The 26866-nt window shown below is 40.3% G+C and overlaps 1 protein-coding gene across 1 annotated transcript; it reads right to left on the bottom strand.

The window, feature by feature from the left end:
* Nucleotides 1–11773: 11773 nt before the first annotated feature.
* LOC145138393 (putative beta-1,3-galactosyltransferase 2) lies at nt 11774–21121 on the bottom strand. The gene is made up of 10 exons (XM_079072488.1): nt 20699–21121; nt 20298–20394; nt 20140–20204; nt 17581–17792; nt 17434–17497; nt 17163–17356; nt 16815–16902; nt 16591–16716; nt 16330–16439; nt 11774–12193 (listed from the first exon to the last, which is right to left on the bottom strand). Exons 1-10 carry the CDS (start codon nt 20815–20817, stop codon nt 12045–12047), a joined length of 1224 nt encoding a protein of 407 aa, XP_078928614.1. The 5' UTR covers nt 20818–21121; the 3' UTR covers nt 11774–12044.
* Between the last annotated feature and the right edge of the window lie 5745 nt (nt 21122–26866).

The raw sequence follows: 26866 nt of genomic DNA, 5'->3' as shown, positions 1-26866 counted from the left end.
AAATGCAGTACTGAAGTGCAAACGGGTACCCAACTCGTCGTGAAACTTCTTCCAAAACCTGGAAGTAAACCGCACGTCTCTGTCTGAAATCACAGAGACTGGCACTCTGTGCCGAGCTACTACCTCTCGGATAGAGATATCGGCCACCTTCTCGGCCGAGATGCTCTCCTGGATCGGTATGAAATGGGCACTCTTGGTCAACCGATCCACGATGACCCATATGGAATCCACTCCCCGCACAGTCCTGGGAAGCTTGGTGATGAAATACATGGTAATATCTTCCCATTTCCACATGGGGATGTCCAATGGTTGCATCTTGGCGTTAGGCCTCTGGTGACCGGCCTTGACCTTCCTGCAGGTCAGACATCTCTCGACGTACCAGGCTACATCCCGCTTCATGCAGGGCCACCAGTAATCAGGACGAAGATCTCTATACATTTTCGTCGCCCCAGGATGAATAGAAAACCTGGACTTGTGTGCCTCCTCCATCAGCACCTGGCGCACACATCCATGATATGGAATCCACACCCTACGGTGTAGTGTCAATAATTCACGACTATCATAGTCTAAGGAGGATACCAGCCCCACAATACACTTACTCTTCCGATGTTCCTCCTTCATAGCCTCCTTCTGGGCCTCTCGGATCTGCTCCAACAGTGGAGTCACTACTGTCATCCTCAAGCATACATCTCTAATCGGGGCTGCCTTGCGACTAACCGTATCGGCCACAACGTTGGTAGAGGATCTCACAATCGTAATCCTTTACCACGTCTAGCCACCGACGCCGCCTCATGTTTAGATTCAGCTGATCCATGAGGTACCTCAAACTCTTGTGGTCCGTGAAAATGGTACATCGGACCCCATAGAGGTAGTGTCGCCAAATCTTGAGGGCGAAGACAACCGCCCCCAACTCCAAATCGTGCGTCAGGTAGTTCACCTCATGAGACTTCAACTGCCTCGAAGCGTAGGCGATGACATGAGCTCTCTGTATCAATACCGCGCCCAGCCCTGAGATGGACGCATCGTAGTATAGCATAAAATCCTCCACGCCCTCTGGCAAGGCGAGGATCGGTGCCTCACATGATCTCTGTCTCAATGTATCAAACGCTGCCTGCTGCTCAGGCCCCCAACAAAATACAACGGCTTTCTTCGTCAGCCGGGTCAAGGGTACGACTATCTTGGAGAAATCCTGAATGAATCTCCGGTAATAGCCCGCCAATCCTAGGAAACTCCGAATCTCATATGGAGACTTCGGAACCTACCATCTCATCACGGCCTCCACCTTGGCCGGGTCGACCAAAATACCGTTCTGGTTGGCAAGGTGCCCAGAAACTGCACTTCGCGCAACCAGAACTCACACTTGGAGAACTTGGCATACAAGCTCTCCCTCCTCAGGGTATCCAACACCTCCCGCAAGTGCTCCTCATGCTGCTCCTGCGTCTTGGAGTAAACCAAGATGTCATTGATGAAAAATATCACAGAACGATCCAGCATCGGTGTGCATACGCGATTCATGAGGTCCATGAACGCGGCATGAGCATTGGTGAGCCCGAAGGGCATCACCATGAACTCGTAGTGGCCATAGCGAGTCCGAAACACTATCTTCTGTACATCCTCGTCTCTAACCCTTATCTGATGGTAGCCTGAATGAAAATCAATCTTGGAAAACCAAGATGCCCCCTGAAGCTGGTCGAAGAGATCATCAATCCTCGGGAGTGGGTAACGGTTCTTTACCGTTACCTTGTTCAGCTCCCGGTAGTCTATACACATCTGATGCGACCCGTCCTTCTTCTTCACAAACAGGATCGGGGCTCCCCAAGTTGAACTGCTCGGTCTAATGAATCCCTTGTCTAACAGCTCCTGCAGCTGTGTAGACAACTCCTGCATCTCGGTAGGAGCCAACCGATACGGTGCCTTGGCTATCGGAGCCGCACCAGGGCCCGGGTCGATCCTGAACTCTACCTGTCTCTCCAGAGGTATCCCGAGCAGCTCCTGTGGGAATACATCCGCGTACTCTCGCACCACTGGTACATCATCCACCGTTGCCGTGCCCGCCTATCGGTTATCCACAACATAGGCGACATACCCTACTGGAGGTAGCGCCTAGCTCTCGCTGCTGAACATAAAGATGGTCCACGTTGTGGCCTCTCGCCCTGAATCACCAGCTCTCCCCCACTTGGGGTCCTGACCCGTACCAACTGTTCCGTGCAGTTGACCTCTAGAAGGCAATCCAACATGCCCGAAGACTCAGGGAACCTCTTGCTAAGGGCAAGAGAGACAAATGATCGGGTAGCCCCCAAATCGAATAACACCTGAACCAGAATACCCTTCACATGGAACGATCCCGTCACCACATCAGGTGCGGTGCGTGCCTCCTCGGCGGTCAACTGGAAAGCTTGGCTCCCTATCACTGGAGCCTCTGTCTTGCCCTGCCGGCCATCAGTAATCCGCAGGGTCGCTGGAGCTGGCGCCACCACTGGCGCTGTCGCTGCTGTCAATCTCGGGCAATCTGCATTTTTGTGGCCCTTCTGATTGAAATGGAAGCAAATCAGGTCTGATGTATGGAATGTGGGGGTAGGGGCAGTACAATCCCTGCTGAAGTGCCCCGTCTTGCCGCACTTGTAGCAGTCCGTTGATCCCAATCTACAAGCTTCCTCATGCGGCCTACCGCATTTCCTGCAGCGGCTCTGGCCTCGCTGGCCCTTCGTCCTAGTGTCGGATCCTTTGGGTTTCTTCCCCAAAACCCCAGTAACCTGCTCCGTCTCTGCCTTCCTCTTCCTGAGGTGCTCCAAATCAATCTCCCTCTCCCTGACAATCATGGAATCCAGGGTCGGGCATGTTGAGTAGCTGACATGCTCCCGGATATCTGCTCTCAACATATCATGATAGCGGGTCTTCCGCATCTCCTCATCCCCCGCATACTGAGGCACCAACAAGGCCCTCTCCCGGAACTTGGCGGTAATCTCCGCCACTGTCTCTGTAGTTTGTCTCATGTCGAGAAACTCCCTGGCCAGCTGCTGAAGCTCCACAGCCAGCGCAAACTCATCCCTAAACCTGGTCACAAAGTCAGACCAGGTCATTGCCTCAACGACTGAGGCTCCCAAAGAATCACCAACTGACTCCCACCAATCTCTAGCCCTGTCCCTCAAACATCATGCAGCGTACCGAACCTTCGACCCCTCAGGGAAGAAGCTCGTCAACTGGGCAGACTCCATGTCTGCAATCCATCTCCTGGCAGCAATGGGGTCCTTCACCCCATGGAAATCTGGCGCACCACATCCCCTGAAGTCCTTAAAGGACAGTGTGAGCGCCCCTGACTGGCTAGACGCCCCGTCACTCCTAAACGCCCTGTGGCGATCCTCCATCAGCTTAATAATCCCTTCCTTGATCGACCCGAAAATCACCGGGGTCGACTCAAGGATGCCTCTAGTGATCTACGAAGCAATGAACTCACGTAGCCCCTCATCAACTGGCTTGACACCTGATCCCGAACCTGATCCTGAACCTGATCCTGACCCTGAATCTCCTCCTCCGTGTCGCGTAATCATCACCATTCTGAAACAAAACATACAATTATCAGGGTCATACAAAATCTCGAGAAGTCTCACACACTCTACAAGTTCCCTAGTTCATCTCGACCCTCCTTGACTCGGGTACAGATCCTCTGCTTTCAGTAGTACGAGCCCATACTACCTTCCACATCTATCCGTACTTTCCTCAAGGATTGCTTTGACTTCACCAAGTTACTTCTATTACCACTGCTCGTTGCACTACTCTCATCCTAGGCTTACCCCAAGGTAACTCTCTCCAAACCACTCTCTGCCATCAGCTGCATAAGAGGTCCCTGTCATCTCTCCCTAACTAGATCGCAAATAGTATACATATTACTAAGACCAGATAATTCTTCGAATGAGAGGTCCTGCCTTACAACGGTTGGACTCAAACAAGAGCTGCGAAATAAGGCTAGACCTAACCTTCTGAAATTATTTAGTCCTCATAATATGTAACTTAACGTATTCGTTTACTAGTTAATTAAAGATAACTAGAACTCCTAATATTACAGAGCAAGCAACATTCGGGCATTGAGTAACCCAAACCAAGCATGTCCTATCCAGGCTATCATATCACTGACTACTTCGCACTATCATGCAACTCAATAAGCGTATACAACAGGCATATCAGGTATCTTCCTAGATCCTTAGCCCTAATCTGGCATGCAGTTCTCATAATCATATCACATCATAACATATAATGTATGGGTATCTTGGGGAAAACTTACTTGAGCTCGGCCGATCGCACGCATCACACACCTTGTTCTTTTCAAAGTTCTTTTCTCTTTTCAATTTCTGTTCAAATCCTTTTTATAAAAATGATTTTTACTTTTGAGAATTTTCGCACCAAGTCCTTAGTTTGAGTTCAGACACACCCGAGAGTATGCCGTAATCCCTCAAACCAAGGCTCTGATACCAAGTTGTAACATCCCAATTTTCAAGACCAAAACCTTTGTTTTTACTTATGTTACTTATAAAACCGTTTACTGAAAAACATGATCAACACCATAAAAATCCATGAACCATAACCACATGTCTCAAAAATCACATCATCAATAGTAATAATATCAGAGTACAATCCCATGGATCTCAAAATGCGGGAATAATGTGTGTGCGATCCGCCGCTACCGTGCCGACTCCTTTCCCTTTGACGAAGAGGTACCTGAAACCAAAACTGAAAACCGTAAGCACAAAGCTTAGTGAGTTCCCCATCATACCACATACCATACAACATACATACTGCCGGGAAATTCTGGGGTGCCCGACCTACCCTGCCAGGCCTTTCTGGGGTGCCCGACCTACCCATATCAAACAGTTCTGGGGTGCTTGACCTACCCTACCAGGCAATTCTGGGGTGCCCGGCCTACCCTCAGGTCCTTACGACCGTATCGCGGGGACTACTCCCCCTACTGCTACTGTTACATATCATCATATCATGCTAGCACATAAAACATAACAGGTAGCAGTAACCTAGATAATTATCACAAAGACAATCATATAACATACAACTCCTACTAGTGGGCCGACATTGTGGCCGTAGACCCACCACTACTGGAAGGTAACTCACCTCAATGTCGTGCAGGAACTGAACTGTCCTCGATGCCGGTATCAACTCCTACACATAACAACCTTCCTTAGTTTACCATTACACACTCTTAACCCTTACAAGGGTTGCTCAGGTCAAAGCCAAAGTCAAGGTCAACACCTTGGTCAAAGTCAACTCTAGGTCAAAGTCAACGTCTGGTTGACTCGACTTGCCGAGTTAACCCAAAAACTCATCGAGTCCCCCAAATCCTCAAAACACTAAAACCTCATCCCTACTCGTCGAGCCTTGCACGCACTCGTCGAGTCCTCCTTCATACCAAGTCAGGACTTTCTTCAACTGACTCGCCGAGTTCATCCATGAACTCGTCGAGTCCTCCTTTATGCTAGAAGACACATTTAGCCCTGGACTCGTCGAGTTCCTTATGAACTCGTCGAGTTCGTCTTCATGCAGTTGGGACTTGCCTTGAACTCGCCGAGTTCTGTTCTTGAATTCGCCGAGTTCAATGATTTCCAGGTCCAATTTCACATCTAACTTGTTGAGTCCTCTTCTAGACTCAACCAGTTCGATCAAAGCAGAAAAGGGTTGGGGAACCATACCCCGACTCGTCGAGTCCCCCAAAGTCCATGTCCATACAGTTGATTTCAGTCGGGTTTAACACATCCAAAACATAGATCTAGCCTCCTAGTGTCCATAATACACGTAAAGTTACAAAATTGACGTTCATGCATAGGGTATTTGGCACAAATGGACCTAAAATAGAGTCTACAAGATGCATGGGGCTCTTATGGCAACAAAGTTGGCACCTTTATGCCATAGGAACCCTCAATGGTTCCAGATCTGAAGTCATACCCCTATATAACCACAAAACCCCGAATATGGCACTTCTAAGGCTTAGAAAAGATAGAAATGAACCCTAACTAGAGATCTAAGAGATTGATGGTCAAGGTTTCAGCTTTATACCTCAAATGAGCTGGAAACGTGCCAAAACCTCTGGATCTTCTTACTTCCTCTTGATCTCTCAAGCTTCCTTCTCCTTCTCAAACTTCAAATACACACAAATGGCAAGCTCAAGAACACTCAATAAATGATTAGGGTTTCGAGATAGGGCTTTTCAGGACTAGGAGGGACGATGGAGGCTGGGTTGGGACAAGATAAAGTGTTTAAATAGGGTGCAAACCCTAAATATTAGGGTTTCATCCAGACAGTCCTACTCGCCGAGTCGGGCTCCCGACTCATCGAGTAGGTTACTTAAAACCTGCGTCCAAAGTCTAGTTTACTCGACGAGTTGGGCCTCCAACTCGCCGAGTCCCAGTGTAAGACATACAATTATTTAAATTTAAATACGTACCGGGAACCGGGTGTTACATCCAACGTACGTGAGAGACTCTGCGATCAAATGCAAAGTCCTATGCCCGGCGTACCTGACTCGTACACCCAACGTAAGTACCAATTTTGCCAAATTTTAAGAAATGAAGCGAGAATGGAAAATTACCTGGAACACTGGTGTTACAAAGAAATCCTAGATTAAGAGTTCTCAGCTATCCTACACGACTACATACAGCCCCTAGGGCACTCCAATAGCCGATCACCAACCTTCTGGTACTCCAACCAGTACACCACTATCCTTATATCCTAACATACAAGGATATACACTGCAATACGTACTATAGTAAGGAAACTCACCTGAATCGAAGACCCAAGAAACACAACAACGCCCACTTCCCGTATTGATTACTCCCGCGAACCGACTAGCACCAAACCACAGAAGAACCTTAATCAATAACCCAATTCCTTTAAGTTTGACCCAAAGTCAAAATGGTCAAAAAGTCAACGGTCAATAGTCAACAACTCCCCATGACGTGGCAAGCTCCTGGTCACGTTGTGGCCAGCTAAAGACAAAACAATCAATAATCCAAGAATCGTCACTACGTGGCAAGCCCTTGGCCACGTTGTGAGATCTAGCAGAATGCCAACTTTTCCATTAAATGCTTAATCCTTTTAACTCAAAGTCCAAAACTTCAGATCTACTCTTTCACACTGACTTAATGGATAAAGTTTCCAACTTTATACATTACAACACCATACCAAGGCTAGATCTAACATTTTATGTCCAATAAGTCCTTAATGAGGCTAAATCTTGAGCATGAGCACAAGATACACCAAACATGGTTATTTTTCTCATTCCACAGAAGCCTAATGTCCTAGAAAATCCATCACAAGCTCTGGAGTTCTTCAAACTCGAATAACATCCAAGGAAGAGACCAAAATCTTACAAAAAGGAATCAAACTTACACCAAGAAGAACATGATCCAAGATGAGGGCTTTATACCTCTAATCACTCATAAATCTGAAGTAGATGGTGGATCCAAGCTAGTTCCTTGCTACCCTTGCACCAAGATGATCTCCTTCTTTCTTCAAACTCCACCAAAGACTAAGAACTAAGCTTCAAAGAAAAGGGACAAGCTCTCAAAGCTTTAAGGAGGCTAGGGTTTCATTTAGAAGGGGTGGAGGCTGAAGAGGATTGCCTAGGTTACGGGTTAATGGATTTAAATATGGAAGAAACCCTAAAAATTCATGGGCTTGAGCTGTAGCTTCTGTCACGTCATGAAAACCATTCTGAAATGTGACATCCAATTGGTACGTCATGATGTGACACCCCATTCATCACGTTGTGACACAAGGTTTTTCCCAAAAACCATACCTTTAATCCTTTTGAACCCTCAACTGATCTAATTTGGAAAACGGATGTTACATTGATACCATGATGAATTTAGAAACAAAAGAAAGAAAACTATTTCTTACTATTACATCGTCTGAGTTATATATAAGAAGAAAGCTAACTTGACTAGGAAACAAATAAACTAGATCGGCTAGCTACTAGAAAACATAATAAAATAATGAGATTTAGATAAGGAAACAATCCTAATAAGTAGGATCAAGGTTGTAGAACTCGCTACTCGGTACCTGTTCGGCTGAGTGCCGAGTAGCGAGTACTCGGATTCGGTAATTCATGTAGAAATATTTTTTGGGAAATTATATATGTCAAAATCATAAGTTGATTGAAATATATAACAAAATTAGATACATGTAAATATACAAAACCTAAAAAACACACAATGGTTTCACTTCGTGAATTACTACTGAAAATTTAAGATATATATATGTAGTAATAATCACATGTGTGTGTTAGATAATAACTCATTAAGTATATTATACATATTAATCATCGAGTTAACCGAGTTTTACAACATTGCTCGCTTCAGTAAGGGGCCGATCGGGGAGTATTCGGATTTTATAACTCGCCTCGGTAAGGAGTACTCGGCCAAGTAATCGGCCAACCCGTCGAGTTTTACAACACTAGTAGGATAATGATTTATGCATATCAACAAGCCTAATCCTTCTGCTTAACAAACTCCACAGTTTTAGGTGTTTACTTTTAATGCTTTATTTTTATCTATATTTAAAATTACTTAATGGTTTTAAAATATTTTGTTGATAACATGGGATATAAACTCCAAAACGAATGAATTTTAGGTTGAAATCATACAAATTTCAACTTAATGATGGTCTACATTTAAAAACTGTCCTACTTATTTTGTGTGTTAGGCTATTGTACGAGAAGGTTCCTCCATGTGGCTTATGTAGCAATGCCACTCATGGTGAAAACCACCCAAAACAAGAGTAAGAACCTTGTGGTGGTGGTGTGAAGTAAGGAGCTCCATGGAGCTTCACAATCTCTCTCTCTCTCTCATATTTTATTTATATAAAAATGGTAATATGGATTGGTTGGTATTTCTTAAGATGAATAATAATGTAATGGAGCTAGTATGGTGTTCAGATGCTGTAATAACCTTGTTGAGTACTCCTTATGGCCGATGGTCTAATCTCCAAGTTGAATTTTACAGTTGTAACACTTCACTTTCGAAAACTATAAACAAATGCAATTTGTTAATTGTAAAAAATTGAGTAAACTACAAAAATATTAATTATTATAGCCCGTAGTATCTGCATAGCCAGGGGCGGACCTAGGGGTGGTCCACGGTGGCACCGGCAACCCCTAACTTTTCCGGCCGCAGTGGAAAATTTTTCGAAAATTTTTGAAAATTTTATTTTTTCTACTACCGTACAATCCCTAACTTTTCTGTGCAACCCCTACAGTAAAATCCTGCGTCCGCCCCTGTGCATAGCTTAACAAGAATATATTACCCAAATATCTTAAATACATGTCTTTACCAATAATTAAAAGAAAACTTGTAAATTTAATACACAGGGATAATACATAATAAGCATTATATTTTGTTATTTGTGCTAAAAAGATCATCCATTTTTAGGTAAAATTGTATTATGTTATGAATAATGAAAGCATCTGTAATGATAGCTTTTTCAAAAGATTTTTCCTATTTGAAAAGAAACATTTAAAAAGCTTTTTACTTAAAAATAAGACTTTGATAAAGTTCATTTCAAACACTTATTATTTGCTAATTTTAATTTTCTTTCATGTTGTTATCACATGTGATCCCTACATTAATTAACATTATAGTTTATACTCTAATTATATTTTGATATTATATTTTTTATTAGTCAATCAATTGATGAAATAAAAAAATAAAAATGAATATACTTTATAATAAATTATATAACTTAAAAAATAGTTATCAAAATTCTCAAAATTTAAAAATATCAAATATTATAAAACATTCTGGTTGAATAATATTTTATCGTTTTTATAGTTTCGGAAAAAAATATTTAACAATGATAAATTATAAATCATATGAGAGGATATTAGCTAAATTAAGAAAAAAAAAGTTTTTAAAAGATTAACCAATAGACAATGTATTTACCAAAAGCTTTTTATTTAATAAAAGTTAGTGGATAAATGACATGACAAAAATTATAAGTCATTGTTCTTTTAACCATCGAAGATGTTCTTACCTATAAATGTTGTTAAGCCAATTATTATGATTGCTATCGAAAAAATTAATATATCAAAATTAATAATATCTTATTTTTTGTAAACAGACACCTATATAAATATGTCTATGTCAAACTTTAAAGTTTGTTTTTCTTTTTGTTGAAAAATCATTCTGTTTCCATTTTATGATTTAGTTTCAATCATTTGGCCAACCATGTCTGTAGGACCCAAATCCATTCCCATATACATTATCATAGTAGCACTTTTCTACCGTGAGATTAGTATTATTGATTATTCATATATTGATGAAGGAATATAAAGCCAAATGTGGAAACCTTAACATGACAAAAGTTTAGAATTTTTTTTTGGAGAACTTACTACCTTAAATAGTAAGCATATGAGATTCGAATCTGAAACCTCTTTATTTGGAATAATTTAAATCTGTGGTGGTCACTTTTGATATTATTGGTTAGGGAAATCTTCGGAAAAGTTACAAAGTTTTTGGTCTTTTTATGATCTAGTCCTAAATTAAATTTCATTAACGAAAAAAGACAGGAAACCGGCTATTGTAATCATTTTAACCATTTTATCTTTTCAGCAGGTTACCCCCTTTAACCAGTCTTTCTTTAACTCCGATTCTCTCATCTCAACTCCGACAACAAATCCGACGACAACTATGGAAACCACCACTATATATTCACCATCGGAAATGCAAGGACATGGATGCTAACCAGTTTCCTTGATATAGCATGTGCAAAGTGAGGAACTTTTCTTGAAGTGGGTGTACAAAAATCAGTAACCCTAAATTAAGCAACACATCACAAAATCAGTAACACGATAATACCTAAAGAAAATGGGAGTTGTTGGACATAGAGACGAAGCTGGAATAAGGGAAATCGAAGCAGTTAACGGAATCAACACATGGAACTCGATTTCTCCTCCCGCAGACAGCAGGTCGCTGGTTGCCGATGATGAAGGTGGTGGTCGCTATGGAGGCCGACCGTGTCAAAGGAACCGGTGAATGTCGTTGTAGCTGTGGCCGGCGTCAAGCAAGTGTCGTTCGATCAAGAGAGAAATGGGTGAATGGGTTGCGATCGTGAATGAGGGACAAAACTTAACTTCCTGATTTTAAGGTGTAGAGAGCTATGACGACGACTTGGCGAACCTGGAGCAAGAATTCGAGTTTTAGCATGGTTTGAGGAAAGGAAATTGAGGTTGGAAGGTATATCGATGAGGCCTAATGAGCTGATGTGGAGAGGAAGACGAGTTATAACACTTTATAAATAAAATTTAAAGAAATTATAACAATAAGTTCTTTTAACTTACATTGTAAGGTTTATGGTTTATTTTCTCCCAAAATCTAATTTTTTTAAATTGTAAGGGGCATGCCACATCAAGTGCAACCTACGACCAACAGTCCACTTGACGCACCACCTCAACAAACAGTCCACTTGGTGCCATCTCAACAAGTTACAAGGCAAAAGAAAGGGTTAAAGTGATTACAATAACCGATCCCCTGTCCTTTTTCATTAATAAAATTTAATTTATGACTAGATCATAAATTGATTTAAAGATCAAAACTTTAAGACCTTTCTGGAGATTTCCCTTATTGGTTATCCATACACCAATTAGGGAATTAGAGATATAAATATTGAAACCTTACCATGACAAAAATTTGGGATTGAGGCAGCATGGGTAAAATGTCTATGACCGGATCAATGGGTTTTAATTGTGGTATCAAACGGTCTGAATGTAACCGAGTCCAACCGCAAAGAACAAAGTTATATCTTTAAAAGATTGAAGTGAGCTGCACACATCTTACTACTTGTGTTTGTATCAAAACTCAAGAACATTTTTTTTACTAATTTTCATAACAAAATAACATCTTTTAACTCTATTTTAAGGTGCTCCAACAGGGGGTACCTTTCCTCTTGAGCTAAAATAGAGCATAACCCCTGTCTGCAACCTTTATCTCAGTACTTTACAGCTGTATAAACATCATTTCACAAATCTTTTTTTTTTTTTTTTTTTGGTCTCAAAAGGAAGCATTCCATAGAGCAGACACGTCTTCCCCACATCGCTTGTGAACATCTTTAATCCTATCAGCAGATCTGCAAATCCCGCTGCAACTCCAATCAAATGATGCCACACATACGTTCCCTGCTTGAGCCTTCCATTCACAATCTACAACATCATTTAAGTGTTGTTAATACGACATTAATTTAATTGTTTCTTTTTTCCTTCTATGGGCTTAATGCGTTACTTAAGCACTTTACTTCTATGCATGTTTCTTTTTTCACTTAATATGGACAAAATGGCTTAATGGGTCAATTAAGGTTATATTTTATTTTGAATGAGTCAATCATTCAAATAAGTAAGCTTTCCAAACTCAGTTTAAATACAAATTATCAAATAAGGATCTAAAATCATCTACACATGTACATAACGTTTCAAATCCTTACAACCTCGAAAATCATTTTACTAATATCAAATTATAATTTTCACAATATATTTTCTATAATCATATATAATGTTAGACATATGTTTAGATAGTCTATTGATAGTGTTTATATTAGAGGGTATCTAAATGTAACTATCTAACATATATATATGATTGTAATCTACGCTTCATAATACACAATTCATTACCTTTTACATGGTTTAACTTGGTATCAGAGCCAAGTAAACCCTACCTTACGGCTCTAAACCCTAACTGCAGAAAAGTCTCTTACGGCTTCATCCTGTGCTCAACTCCAATCACTGGTGATCAACTCAAACTCGCATGGCTACTATTACTGCCTTCTCTACTGCAGAAAAGACATCACATAACTCCCATAAATTTGCTTTCACTCTCTCTCCCACCAACTATGGGTACTGGAAAGCAATGCTTGAACCCTTTCTCATCACCAACAATTTATTTGGTTATGTAGATGGCACGATACCCTGTCCAGCACAGAAAGTGGGAACTGGAGACGCAATCACGGATAACCCTAGTTATCCCCGGTGTATAGCCAATGATGCACATGTCCGGATGATTATCATATCCACCATCTCTGAAGCTTCGTTTCAACATGTCCAAGGAGCAACCTCTAGAGAACTGTGGCTAGCCCTTAAACGGGCATACTCACCAAATACCGCCTCTCGTGAATACACACTAAAAACCCAGCTTCTTAAAATTGCCATGAAAGGTGATGAATCTCCACAGGGCTATCTAAGCAGGGCTCAAGAATATGCCACAGCCCTTGCCAACATTGGTGAACCAATGAAGGATAAAGATCTTGTTATGCTTGCAATATCGGGACTTCGGGAAGAATACAATGGTTTGAAGTCGACTCTCTTGGCTCGTCACCCACCAATCAGCTACAACGAGTTACATGGTCTTCTAAGTGATCATGATTACATGATCAACAAACCCGTTACAACTACCGTCTCTGCATCACCACAGGTTTTTGCTACTTCTACTGGAAACGCCATTCAAAGTCTTCAACAATTGGCATCTCAGTTAGGCTTTCAACAGAATCCTATCGCCTCCCAACAGCCTTCTCCACAAGCTTTCTATGCCTCGCGTCCACCCAACAACAATCGAGGCAATCGTCGTGGCAACACCCGCAACAATAATTCTCGCAATCAATTTCAAAATCAAAATCGGGGGCGTGATAATAGTGGCAACAGTGGTTCTGGTTCTAGACAATTTGCATGGGCCTCTACTCAAAATACAGTTTATGGTCATTGTAATCGTTGTGGTATTTGTCATCTACCCTCTCATTGTCCAAATCAGCAAAATTCTGCCCCAACACGACAACCTTCTCAGGCCAATTTTGCTGCCTACATCACCCATTTATGTCTCCACTTTTCCCACTCGTGTTGCAAGCACACCAGAGCTATATCCTGAAGCACCCACTACCAATGAAAACGACACTCCTACACCTACATCTCCTACCTCACCACCTCCCCCTCCACCACCCCCATCCTCACCCCCACCCCCACCCCCACCCCCACCTCCACGCTCTCGGCCTTCTAACCTTCGCCAAAATCCCAAGCGCAAAACCCCTTACAGCCCCTCTGCATACACTGCCACTGTACCTTCCTCCCCTCTTGCCGAACCCACTTCGTTTTCTGTTGCCAACAAGTTTTCAGAATGGCGTAAAGCGATGCTTGATGAATTCCAGGCACTTCAAAAAAATGGAACCTGGTCGCTTGTTCCTCCTGTGCATAATTCCAATATAATTGAATGCAAATGGGTGTACAAATTAAAGAAAGATTCACAGGGAAAAGTTTCTCGCTACAAAGCACGGCTTGTCGCTAAGGGGTTCAAACAACAACCGGGCGTTGACTACCACGAGACTTTTAGTCCGGTAATCAAAGCCACTACTATTCGAGTGATTCTTTCCCTAGCCGTGACAAACAAATGGCCCTTACGACAGTTAGATGTCCAAAATGCATTCTTGCATGGTGATCTCAGTGAAACAGTTTATGTCCGACAGCCACCGGGTTTTGTTGATCCTCGCAAGCCCGATCATGTATGCCTTCTTCACAAATCTCTTTATGGACTCAAGCAAGCCCCACGAGCTTGGTTCACTCGACTGTCGACGGCTCTTCACCGTCTTGGATTTTTAGGATCCAAAACAGATCCCTCTCTCTTCATTCTCAAAACAGGCCGTGTTATTGTTTATGTTCTTGTTTACGTGGATGATATTATTGTTACAGGTAATGACACTAAGGCTATCGATCAGATCATTCATCAACTGGGATCTACCTTTGCCATCAAAGATCTTGGCACACTACATTACTTCTTGGGTATTGAAGTTGTTCCCCATGGCCATAACATTCTTTTGTCCCAACGCAAGTATATTTTGGACATACTTCAACGCTCCGGTCTAACAGATTGTAAGCCGGTATCATCTCCCATGAGTACTACTCAGATCTTGACTCCCGATGATAGTCCATACCTCTCCAACCCTGTTGCCTATCGACAAACTGTTGGAGCACTTCAGTATGTTACGCTTTCTAGACCTGACATTGCCTTTGCTGTCAATAAGGTATGTCAGTTCATGCATGCTCCCACTGAGAACCACTGGTCTGCTGTCAAAAGGATATTGCGCTATCTCAAAGGCACTGTTAATTTTGGTTTGTTTCTTCGTCACAACTCGGACTCCTCCCTTCAAGCTTTCACTGATAGTTGCTGGAAACCTACTGATGGCTCAAAAATTACCGCCTTCTCTGATTCTGATTGGGCTGGCTGCCCGGTCGATCGGCGTTCCACGGGAGGGTTTGCTATCTATTTGGGGTCCAACTTGATCTCCTGGAATGCTCGCAAACAACGAACTGTTTCAAGGTCCTCTACGGAGTCCGAGTACAAGGCTCTTGCAGACACTGTTGCTGAGTTGCTTTGGCTAAGGGCTCTCCTACATGAACTGGAAGTTTCTACAAAATTCTCTCCCACGTTATGGTGTGACAACCTTGGAGCCACATATCTCTCTGCAAATCCGGTTTTTCATGCCCGAACAAAACATGTTGAAGTAGATTTTCATTTTGTTCGGAACAAGTTGCCCGAGGTCAATTAAAAGTCCAATTTATATCTACTAATGATCAGATTGGTGATGTGTTCACTAAGCCTTTATCCTCTCAAAGATTTCTCTTTTTACGATCCAAGCTGCAGGTCGTTCCCCGCCCTCATCTTGCGGGGGAATGTTAGACATATGTTTAGATAGTCTATTGATAGTGTTTATATTAGAGGGTATCTAAATGTAACTATCTAACATATATATATATGATTGTAATCTACGCTTCATAATACACAATTCATTACCTTTTACATGGTTTAACTTATAATGTATAAAATATTTAAAAAACAAAAGAAAACATCAATTAAAAAAAAAACGTTGACAAGTCATTAGTAATTATTCAACTTTGAACCACATAACTTTCAGCAGATAGAAAAAAGATGTTGTCAATAATTGGATTTGAAAAGTAAAGTCTGATAACTTTTTAAGATTAAAACTAATGGAGAACCTTTTCAGCTGGAACATATTTAATAAAATATATACTGTGATCTATAACAGTTTTTAAATAAAAGACATTTATATTTCCCTTACATTTGTTATTTACCATCGTTTCTATGTGTTTCTTTTTTTGTTCAATTAAAAAAGTCAAGGAAATGATGCATTTCCATTAACATCTAATCTTTTACAAATTTGCACACATTTATACCTTCCTTTCATTTCCCAAAGTGCGACGTTATATCCTAAAACATTTCTTAAAACTCATTTACACAAACAACATTTTATCAAGAAAACGTTTATGATTATTATTATTATTACCTGGTGGTGTTCCACAACACAACCTCCTATCATCAATGTGCTCCACATCCAATCCAATAAACCATGATCCAATTGAGACATCCTCATTCGCATATTTGTGTAGTACATGTCTACATCATTCCAAAGGGTCCAATAATGAGATCCAAAATATCGATGATAGAATTTCTCAAGTTCTTCATGTTTTTTTGTAGAATAATTTTTTAACATCATGATCATTTATAAACACAACACTTTATAAAAAAGAAAGAAGCATGGGCTTACTGGTTTATTGAAATATAAGTAGCTAAATCTCTTGAGATTGCATATAGTTGACCCGTAGCATGACGAAAATACTTGTTTCCTTCTTCACCAAATTTCCAATGCTCGGGTTCATGATATCTCACTCCTCTATTCACAAAACAACCATAATTACAATCATATCATTCTTTGTAATATAACTAAAAAAAACAATAAATAGTTAGTTTCAAGGAAGAGATTCGGCTTACTTATGAGCAAGAACGGGGCCCGATTTCATGCATCCAACATATACACGAGGCTTTGACTGATATCTACTTAACGTTGCTCCAAGTGTACCTTCACACAATAATTTAGCTTTGTAAATGACAAATCATTAAAAAAAACGTAAGACTCACCCTGTTTGTTACAAAACAAGTTGTACTGTGTTTGACATACATTGGACTATGATGTGACCGGTGTCAATGGTCCCACCCAAAAGGGTGGGACCAAAAGCTCTTAGTCCAATACAAGTCAAACACAGTACAACATGTTTTGTAACAAACAGGGTGAGTCTTATGTTTTTTTTAAATGATTTGTCATGTACAAAGCTAAATTACCTATATTTACATGTACATCATCATCAACTTTGACATAAAAATCCGCATCCCACAGAGCAACAGCTGTAGTTATGTACTTTTTTGTTTTTGCAGATAATTCAAGGTACCCTTCAATATGCTCCAACCTCAGAAAATCTCCATGCTTCTTTTCTTCTGCTTCAATAGCTCTATCCAGAATACCACCCGATGTAGCACTGAAAATAAATTAATTCATCAAATATGAGTTACATGTAAATAAGATTGATATGATTATTAGATACACTCTGTTTACCTGTGACCTATCACAAATCGCATAATAATACCCTTTTCTTCCTCGAGCTTTTTGAGTTTATCGCCTAAATTTATGATGCAAAAAGAACTTAATAAAAAAAGTTGAAATAATATTATATGCATCAAGTGGAAATGTAAAAAATTTAACCTTGAGGCATCCAAGTAGCACGAACAGAGTCTCGTCTTTTTCGGCTGCTAAAAGCTGTATTAATCCCAATAACCATAAAATATTTTCGTTTTTTTAAGGGATTAAGGAGTGTCAAATCATCAGATATTGGAGATCCTGTAACTATGGAATCTTGCATTGCTCTTGCTGCTGCTAATTCCATCTCCAAGTTTGAAATTGTTTTGTCTAATGTTCTGCATCCAATAAGCTTTTAGGTTGGTGTTTGGTAAAGATGGAATCAAGGAAGAAATGGAATGGAAATGGAACTAGAAAAAGTTGTTTGTTTTGTATGATGGAATGGACAATTGATTCCTTGATTTTTATTAATGTCATTCATTAGACAGCTGTAATTTTTTCATTCCATCATGGAATAGAGTGAAAAATTATAAAAAATTTAATGACAAAATTCTTTTTTAAGAATACATTATTCAATTTAAATATTAAGTTCGTTTTCTAAAAATAACTATAAATATTTTTTTCTATTATAATCTTATTTGAGTTTTAATCAGCTTTTATTATGTTTAATTTTTTTAGTTTTGTAAATAATAAATAACGAGGGTTTTAAGCCCCAGCGTTGCGGCATAAGGGACCATTTCTGTAATTTTGTCTTACACAGGGACCATTTCTGTAACTTTCTCTTATATAGGGACCATTTATGTAACTTTATATTATATAGGGAACATTTATGTAAATTCATCTATTTCTTACAGAGGGACAAATTTTGTAAATTTGCCTTATATGGGGATTGTTTCTGTAAATTTTGTTACACAGGGAGTCAGGGACCATTTCTGTAATTTTTTCTCACATAGGGACAAATTCTGTCATTATGTCTATTTGAAACAATGAACTATTTATGTATTTTCTTTTTACACAAGGACCATTTCTGTCATTTTGTCTATTTGACAGCTACTGGGACCAAAATTGCTATTCATTTTTCCCACAGGATCATTTCTGTCATTTGAAACTACAGGGACCAAATGTGCAATTCACTAAAACAAAGAACAAATACCATAGCTCGATTGGGTTAATGAACTAGAAAGGTAACGAACTTTGGTCTTTGTTCACATTAAAGTAATCATGTTTTTTTCGTACACATTTGACCAATGAACTTGTTTGACCTGTTCATAATAAGGTAATATGACTAGTAATTAGCGGTAACATTACCTTATTATGAACGGCACAAACAAGTTTACTGGTCAGATGTGTACAAAAAAAACATTGTTACCTAAATATGGACAAAAACCAAAGTTCCTTACCCATTTTGGTAATATTGGGTTCTTTATGTTAAGTGCAAGTAGTCATAAGATCCATTGATGTGACATGAAATTGGGTTGTCCGGTCTTTGTGTATGAGGAAATAGTCAAGTCTTGGGCCAACCCAATTTAGGCCCAACTAGTTAGGGTTTAGGTTGTATACGCTTAAGGGGCTAGATTGTATGTGCTTTAAAGACCTAGCAACACAGCCTAGCCCATGACTAGCAGGGACTGAACTGGGTTAGACCAAGCCTAACCTAATTGTTCATTGAATGTCGGAGCCTGATTTCAGGGCACAGTCCCTGAGATGGTTCTTGTCCAGTATTACCAAAATGGGTAAGAAACTTTGGTTTTTGTCCATATTTAGGTAACCATGTTTTTTTTCGTACACATTTGACCAATAAACTTGTTTGACCTGTTCATAATAAGGTAATATTACCGTAATTACCAGTCATATTACCTTATTTTGAACTAGGTCAAACAAGTTCAATGGTTAAATGTGAACGAAAAAACATGGTTACCTAAATGTGAACAAAGACCGAAGTTGGTTACCTTTCTAGGTCATTAACCCAGCTCGATTTGACCTATTTAAAATATTGGTAATGTTATATAGTATAATAATATAATTATAACTGAATAATATTTAGAATATTGTTACATTATACCTTCTAATCTTCCATCACATGCAACTCATACAGGGGCGGATCCAAGGGGATCCCGGGGTAGCCCGGGATACCCCTCAAATTTTTTTCGGTAGTGTAATTTTTTTTACGTATACCTCAAAAAAAAATCGGTATAGTGTATATATACGCATCCCTCTACTTATAAACAAACACACAGTTGGTCTACTGGTTAAGGCACTGACTTCTTGAAGCAAAGGTCTCCGGATCAATTCTTGCTTCTTACATATCCTTTGTTTACTTTTGTTTTATTTTCCCAGCTATTCTATCCCACATCGCTAAACACATGTAAACTCAACCATTTTTTTCTATTATATAAACCTTTCATGCTCATTCTTTATTTGATATCTATTTTGAGTCTCACATTGATTCAAGTATCAAAATATACTTCAACTTCATGTTTATATAACAAGACTTGAGGTTAGCTAAGGATTCGATTAAGATTTGGGTTTAAAACAAAAACCGAACCGGGGAAACCCAAGTACCCCGGAAAAAATTGGGTTACCCTAAAAAAAAATTGGGATACCCCTTTACTTTGATCCTACTGAACTCATAACTATTTTTGTGAAATATAAATAATACAAGAAAAGGTAAATATCAAAGCTTACTGGACAGCGTTGTGCGTTTTTGAAACTTCCCCAATATTGTATTTAGAACCCCTTCTTACATCATTCTACCAAAAACCAAAACTCCCAAAAATTTCGTATGAGAAATATATAAAATTAGAAGTAAAACAAGTGATACGCTCATGTAATTAGTTACTCACTGATTTTGTATTGCAATCCTCTGCCAATAATTTGAGATTTTCAGCTTCGTTGTTGGTTGATCTTGATATGCCTTTAGCTTCTGGCTCTATCCACAATCTATAACCACAAGATTTTAAATTAGTTCTTGATGTAATTCAATATCATGTGATAGGAAAAAGGGTTTTAACATGAAATTCACCAAAGTAATCATCAAAAGCACGCCAAAAAGATTGCACAAAACCCCAAAACTTTGGGTAAATATTAGAAAAAGATCAATCTTTATTTCAAGATTCGGGAACCACACGCAAATTTGTGGAATTTAGGGTCAAAATCAAGAACATACCCATCAAATTTCTACACATGTTATGCACAATAGATTGATTATACAACTTTCAAATAAGAAATCTTTTTGGTGCAAAACCTGTCGGTGAACAGCATTCCAGCACAGAAGCAACTGATGCAAAGAAAAATACTCAATTTTCTCGACACCAAATTTCTTGAATTCGACTCTGGTCCACCTCTGTTCTTCCAAGAAGCCATGGCTGAAATCTTTCGTGTAGAACCAATTTAAGCTAATCTAAGCACGAACCCATGTCGTGAACACACCCAATTGATCAAGAAACACACCCCACAGTCTGATTGATTTCCAAATTACAATCTTTTTAAACCCTAATTAAAGATATTTGCTCTGAAAAGTCCGATGCTACTTGAAACGACTGAACATGAGTGAGTTGAGGGCAGTTGTGAAGTGTCAAAGAAAATGGTGGCTCGGTGGAATATTTTGAGAAGAGAGTCCCACCGACATCTAAACAGTGGTGGCGATGGCGACTTTATATATGTTTCCGCCATTGTAGTATAATAATAATTGTATTTGCCGTGTACAACCTTCTTTGTCTTAAACTTACTATTTTGGTTTTAGTAAAGAAAAAGGTGTTTTTCATTAGAATAACGAAAACGAGAGACTATTGCGGAATGATCTAAAGATTTTTGCGACTTTTTTTTTATATATATATTTTGTAAAATACTCGGTTTTTAAAAAAAATAAAAAAAATTCGTTTTTCAAATCTTCTAGTTTATTTACAAATTTGTTTGGTTTCATTTATTTATTCTTCCTAGTGATGTGCACTTCATGGTGGGTAACGAGTAAAAAAATCTTTATTAGGTTATAAGAAATGGTGGCGGAGCGCAAATATTGTCCACATCAATCAAGAACAAACGTGCCAAGAGGAGAGAGTCGTGAAAATTGTGCCGAGCAAGTTTTGCTTCCTTTTGTGAGGAGGGGTAGTATTCCCTAGATGTGTTCGTTTGGATGGGTGGATTGGTTTGATCCGATCCAATTAAGTGAATCCAAGTTGATTTCGGTTTTCAAAACATTGATCTAAAATAGTCCAAACTAAATTCAAATCCAATCCGATCCAACCAAATTACAATTCGATTTGATCGATTTTTATAATTCGGTTTTCAAAACGGAACATTTTAAAACCACATATAATTAGAATATTAGCCTGTTTTATAGAAGAAATAAAAACAAATTATTTGGTTACGGTTTAAGTTTTATAAACAACTACTAAATAAATATATTATAGGTTAATATTTTATAAATAAAAACCTTTGAGATAAAATGCATATTAAGGTTTTTTATTAGGTGAAACATTTTGAATCTATTTCAAAAAATAAATTACTAAACTAATAAATAATTATAGACATACATAAATAAGAAATTGTTATTCGGTTCCTATTTTATAAACCAAAACCAATCCAAAATAATAATTCGGTTTTGTTGAAAACCAATCCAAAAATCTGAATATCCGAACCAAATAGTCCAATCTAAATTATTCAATTGGACAATTCGGTTTATCCAAATAATGAAGAGCCCTAGTATTCCCTCAGCAAGTCGAGCTCTACGTCACCGGTGCCAAACCTTCACTTCGACTCCACGTACAACCTTACGGGTATTTATGATAATTTTACAAAAAAATAAGAGACACCTACCTACAGTTAAATTACAAAAAAAATCAAAATTCGTCGAAATTATAAAGAAAAAAAATATTAAAATCAAAACTCGTCGAAATTATAAAGAAAAACAATAGTAAAATCAAAACTCATGGAAATTATAAAGAAAAAAAATAGTAAAACTAAATGCATTTGACAATTATCATTTGCAAAATACATGATTATTTTGAGATAACTTTTAAAAAGTTGTCATTCGACTACAATTTATTAGTACATTGCATTTATGCATTTTTTTTATTATGAGTTCTTTGATGTTTTGCATCATTCCATGCATACAATTATAACATATTCAACCTTTCATGATATTAAAAGGATTGTATACACATGTGGTTCATTCTATTTGAACGTCATGGTTATAATTTTAGATCACGGGGTGCTAGAAAATATAGGAAACTATATTCGGGTATAAAGAAAATGAAATAGGAAATATAATGAAAAGTTGAGGCATGTTTTAAAATGGTTTCCTTAAAACAAATACGACTCACACAAGCGTTGGTTTCATAGGATACAATGACGAGAACTGTCGAACTCAATTAGGTTTGTCTATTAAACCTAGATCTTGGGATCTCAAGTCTTATGGGTTAGGTTTCTTTCATATGAACTCATTCATTTAAGGGTTTTAGTCTCATTCTTGTAGTTGATTTACTAACTAACTCTCTATTTATGCCTTTTATAAGCGGATTTGCATTGCTATTGTAATACTCCAAATCAGGTATGACCTTGTAGCCCTTGAAGTATTTCTAATATATCATAAGAGACCCTTAAGTACGTTGGACGTATTTATGAGTACGCTTAGCATACTTGGCAAGGAGGATCGCGGAGGAGCAGCACGAACGCTGGGCGTACCAGGAGTACGTTGGGCGTACGTGCTGGATGTTCAAACCCTAAAATCCGGACTTGAGACCTATATAAACACCCTTAACTCTTTTGAGCCTCACCCTTAACAGCCTCCTTCACCTTCAAACGCCTCTGAAAACCCTAATATCATTTGTGAGTGCATTTTGAGCTTTAAGAGTGCATTTGTGGTCCCTTTAGTGTTCATCCAAGAAGAAGAATTTGTCAAGGAAGCTTGGAGTGTCATTTGGCTTCAAGAATATGCATATTGTCGACCTTGAGGAGCTTCTTGAGGTATAAAGCTTGCACATTTCCATTTGAATCTCTAGATCTAGCTAGGGTTTTCTAGTTTTGTTCCTTTTGGTTGATTTTGGACCTCCTCTTGTGAGATAAGCAACTCCATAAGATGGAAATGACAGATTTGAGGTCCCTTGGTCCTTTTGCATCATAAAAATGGAGTCTTGTTGGGTGTTTTGACCTCATGCATGGGTTAAGAACCTTAGAAAGGTCTTAATGGGGGTGTTGGGAGCACATGAGGCATGCAAAGGCATAAAGTTGCCAACTTTATGCCCTAGGACGTCTTAATAAGCTTAGATCTGACTTTTGGAGGTAAGAGAATCGGGCATTAAGCACTTAATGGAGAAAGTGCTTAAGCTGTTAAGTACGTTGGGCGTAACCTAGCGTACGCCGCGCGTAAGCCCTAGAGACGCGGTACGGTGCGCGTACCAGGGCGGTACGCTAAGCATACGCACCACAGTTGGGCTTGGACCTGTTTTGGGCCTTTGATCTGTTGGGCCTCATTTGATTATTGGACTTGGTTACATTCTGAGAAAAGTGGGCCATTTTATCTGTATTGGGCCATTGGTGTTATGGTAGGGTCTTATTGGGCCAAGAGGCCCATTAATGATTTTGGACATGGACTTTGGGCCCATTAACAAAGAAATGATATTTTGGGCCTTCATGGAAGGACTTGGGGTTTGGGTTTCCCTTTGATTATGTGATGTCCTAACATGGGTTAATATTATTACTCAGCACGGGAGGTTACAGACTGTTAGGAGAGCAGCTTTCGCATTCAGCAGACAGAGGTGAGTCTTCTCACCATACCCATGGGTCTAAGGCACCAAGGCCGGCCCATTATGTGATTACGGTATTTGTGTTAGTCATTTATGTGATTTGATATGCTATGTGATTGTGTGTTATTACATGGAAGACCCCGGGGGGAGCCCGTGGCATTGGATGTAAGACCATGTGGGGTAGCCCATGGCATTCCTAGGTAAAGACCATGTGGGGCAGCCCATGACATTGGATGTAAGACCATATGGGGTAGCCCATGGCATTCCTAGGTAAAGACCATGTGGGGTAGCCCATGACACGAAGGTGTAAGACCCTGGGGGAGCCCATGACATCCTTACAGGTCTTATGTATGCATGACTTATGTGTTATATGTAGCTTTTATAGCTAACAGGATATGTGATATGTGTATTGTGTGTGGTATGCTCTAGGAAACTCACTAAGCATTTAGCTTACAGGTTGTGGATTGTTTCAGGTACTTCAGATCCCAAGGGCAAAGGCAAGGCGTGATGACGCGGCGTGCACTCTCTCCCAGTCGTTTTTGTGGACACTCTGATATTTGGAATAAAAGTTGTATTTGACATATGTTTTGAAAACAATTATGATTGGATTTCTTAAATCATGGAAATGTATTTGACTATTCAAAAATGAAAATTTTCTTTGAAAAAATGGTAAAATTGTTTTCAAAATTAAAAAAAAGAGTTTCAAAAGAAATGAAAAGATGAGAGTGCAACGCGCGTGATCAGCCGAGCCAAGTAAGTAGTTTCCCAATATGTTAGCCATGTTATACTGATATTTGAGTTTTGTTGATTATATGGAACTTGTTATCTGTATGTTTTTAAAATTGTATACGGTTAGGAGCTTAGAGCCTCAGAATAATTGATTTGGCTTTATTTCCTGTTCCTTGTCTGGTTCTGGTCCTAGGGTAGAATCTTTTATTCGAAAGTCTATTTAATCCTTTTCTGTGTATAATTTGCATGCATAAAGGCAACCTGTCATGATTGGTTTGATTGATATGAGTAGAGTAAATCTTAGGACAGCCTGAGATTTGATGTGTGTGGTAGTTTGTGGGATATGGTTTAGTTTTGGAACGAATGGGAGTTATCAGGTAGAGCATTGGGGAAAAGTACAGGTAGGTGTGGAAGGTAGTATTGGGCCCGTACTACTGAAAGCACAGGACCTGTACCCGAACCAATGTTAGATCTGACAACTTCAAGGAGGACCGGTTTGGGAAGATCCCTTGTATGGAAATCCTGATCGTTATGATTTATGAACTTTCAGTTCAGCATGGTGGTGACACGATTTGGAGCAGGAGGATCAGGATCGAGATCTGGATCCAGGGCAGGATCAGGCGACACTACCGATGTGATTGATGAGAGGCTGTGCGAGCTTATTGCAGCCGAGGTTACCAGGGGCATCCTTGACGCTACCCCAGTCATTTTTGGGACAGTCAAGGAGGGCATGATGGAGATCATGGAGGACAGACTCAGGGCATTCAGGGCTGAGATTACTGCGGGTCAGGTTGGGGCCCGAACTCCCTAATTCCGGGAGTTCAAGGCGTGTGGGGTGCTAGAGTTTTTCGGGGCTAGGGACCCCATTGTTAGCCGACACTGGGTGGCGGATATCGAGAACGCCCAGCGCACGAGTTCTTGCCCAGATGCGGCAAAGGTGGGATTTGCTTCTTGTATGCTGAGGGACAGGGTCCGGGATTGGTGGGGCGAGGTTACAAGTCAGGTGGGAGCAGCCGGTGTGGCTGAGATGACCTGGGCCGAGTTTGTTCGACGATTTGATTTGGAGTTTGCACCAACCATTGAGGTGCAACGACTCGTGAGGGAGTTTCATGACCTTCAGCAGATTACCGAGACTGTGGCGGAGATCACCACCAAGTTTCGGGAACAAGCTTTGTTGATTCCGCAATATACTACCGAAGAGGACATGAGGAGGACGAGGTATCATTCCATGCTGAGGGATGATATCAGGGAGTTTGTGAGCTTCACAGGGTGCAAGACCATGAACGAGATGGTGGAGAAGGCCTGTGAATGGGAGATGGAGTTAGACTTCTGCACCAAGCGGAAGCCGGAGCAGGCACAGGCAGCAGTGGGTCAGGCTAAGAAGCCTAAGACTTCTGACACTTCCAGCAGGGGTCAGCAGGGCCGGGGCCGGCGTGCCAAGTGCGGTAGATTTCACAGTGGGGCTTGTCGGACAACCGGGATACTAGGATGTTACTCTTGTAGTCAGCAGGGCCACTTGAGCATGGATTGCACCAAGAAGGGCTTGATATGTTTTCACTACAACCAGACTGGCCATAAAAGGCCGACTGTCCGAGGTTGCAGGGAGGGGAGGAGCAGTGGCGGTGCCTGCACCCGCCACTCTGAGGATCACCGATGGCCGCCCTGCTAAGGCGGATGCCCCGACGGTGAAGAGCCGTGCATTTCAGCTGACTACCGAGGAGGCTCGGGCAACGCCAAACGTTGTGGCTGGTACATGTCTTGTTTGATTCGGGTGCTACTCGATCGTTCGTGTCGCTTGCGCTTAGCAAGAAGTTCTGGGACGCTCCGGGAACTTTGGATTCCCCGCTCGAGGTGGAGATTACAGACGACCGCACTGTGAGTGCTGCGAGGGTGCATCAGGATTGCATCCTGAATGTGTCGGGCGAGAGGTTTCTCATGGA

The sequence above is a fragment of the Lactuca virosa genome, chromosome 9 (genome assembly GCF_052849685.1).
Source record: "Lactuca virosa cultivar CGN04683 chromosome 9, Lactuca_virosa_CGN04683_v6, whole genome shotgun sequence".
In the NCBI taxonomy this organism is placed as follows: domain Eukaryota; kingdom Viridiplantae; phylum Streptophyta; class Magnoliopsida; order Asterales; family Asteraceae; genus Lactuca; species Lactuca virosa.
Note: the sequence above shows the minus strand (reverse complement) of the source record. Positions and strands in the feature narration are given on the sequence as shown.

Excerpts from the sequence above, each read along its gene's own strand:
- LOC145138393 (XM_079072488.1), bottom strand. The coding sequence starts at position 20,817 with ATGGCTTCTTGGAAGAACAGAGGTGGACCAGAGTCGAATTCAAGAAAT. Across the intron at positions 20,395-20,698 it reads GGAATGCTGTTCACCGACAG|ATTGTGGATAGAGCCAGAAG; the intron begins GTTTTGCACCAA and ends TTGTGGTTATAG. Across the intron at positions 12,194-16,329 it reads GTGTTGTGGAACACCACCAG|ATTGTGAATGGAAGGCTCAA; the intron begins GTAATAATAATA and ends ATGATGTTGTAG.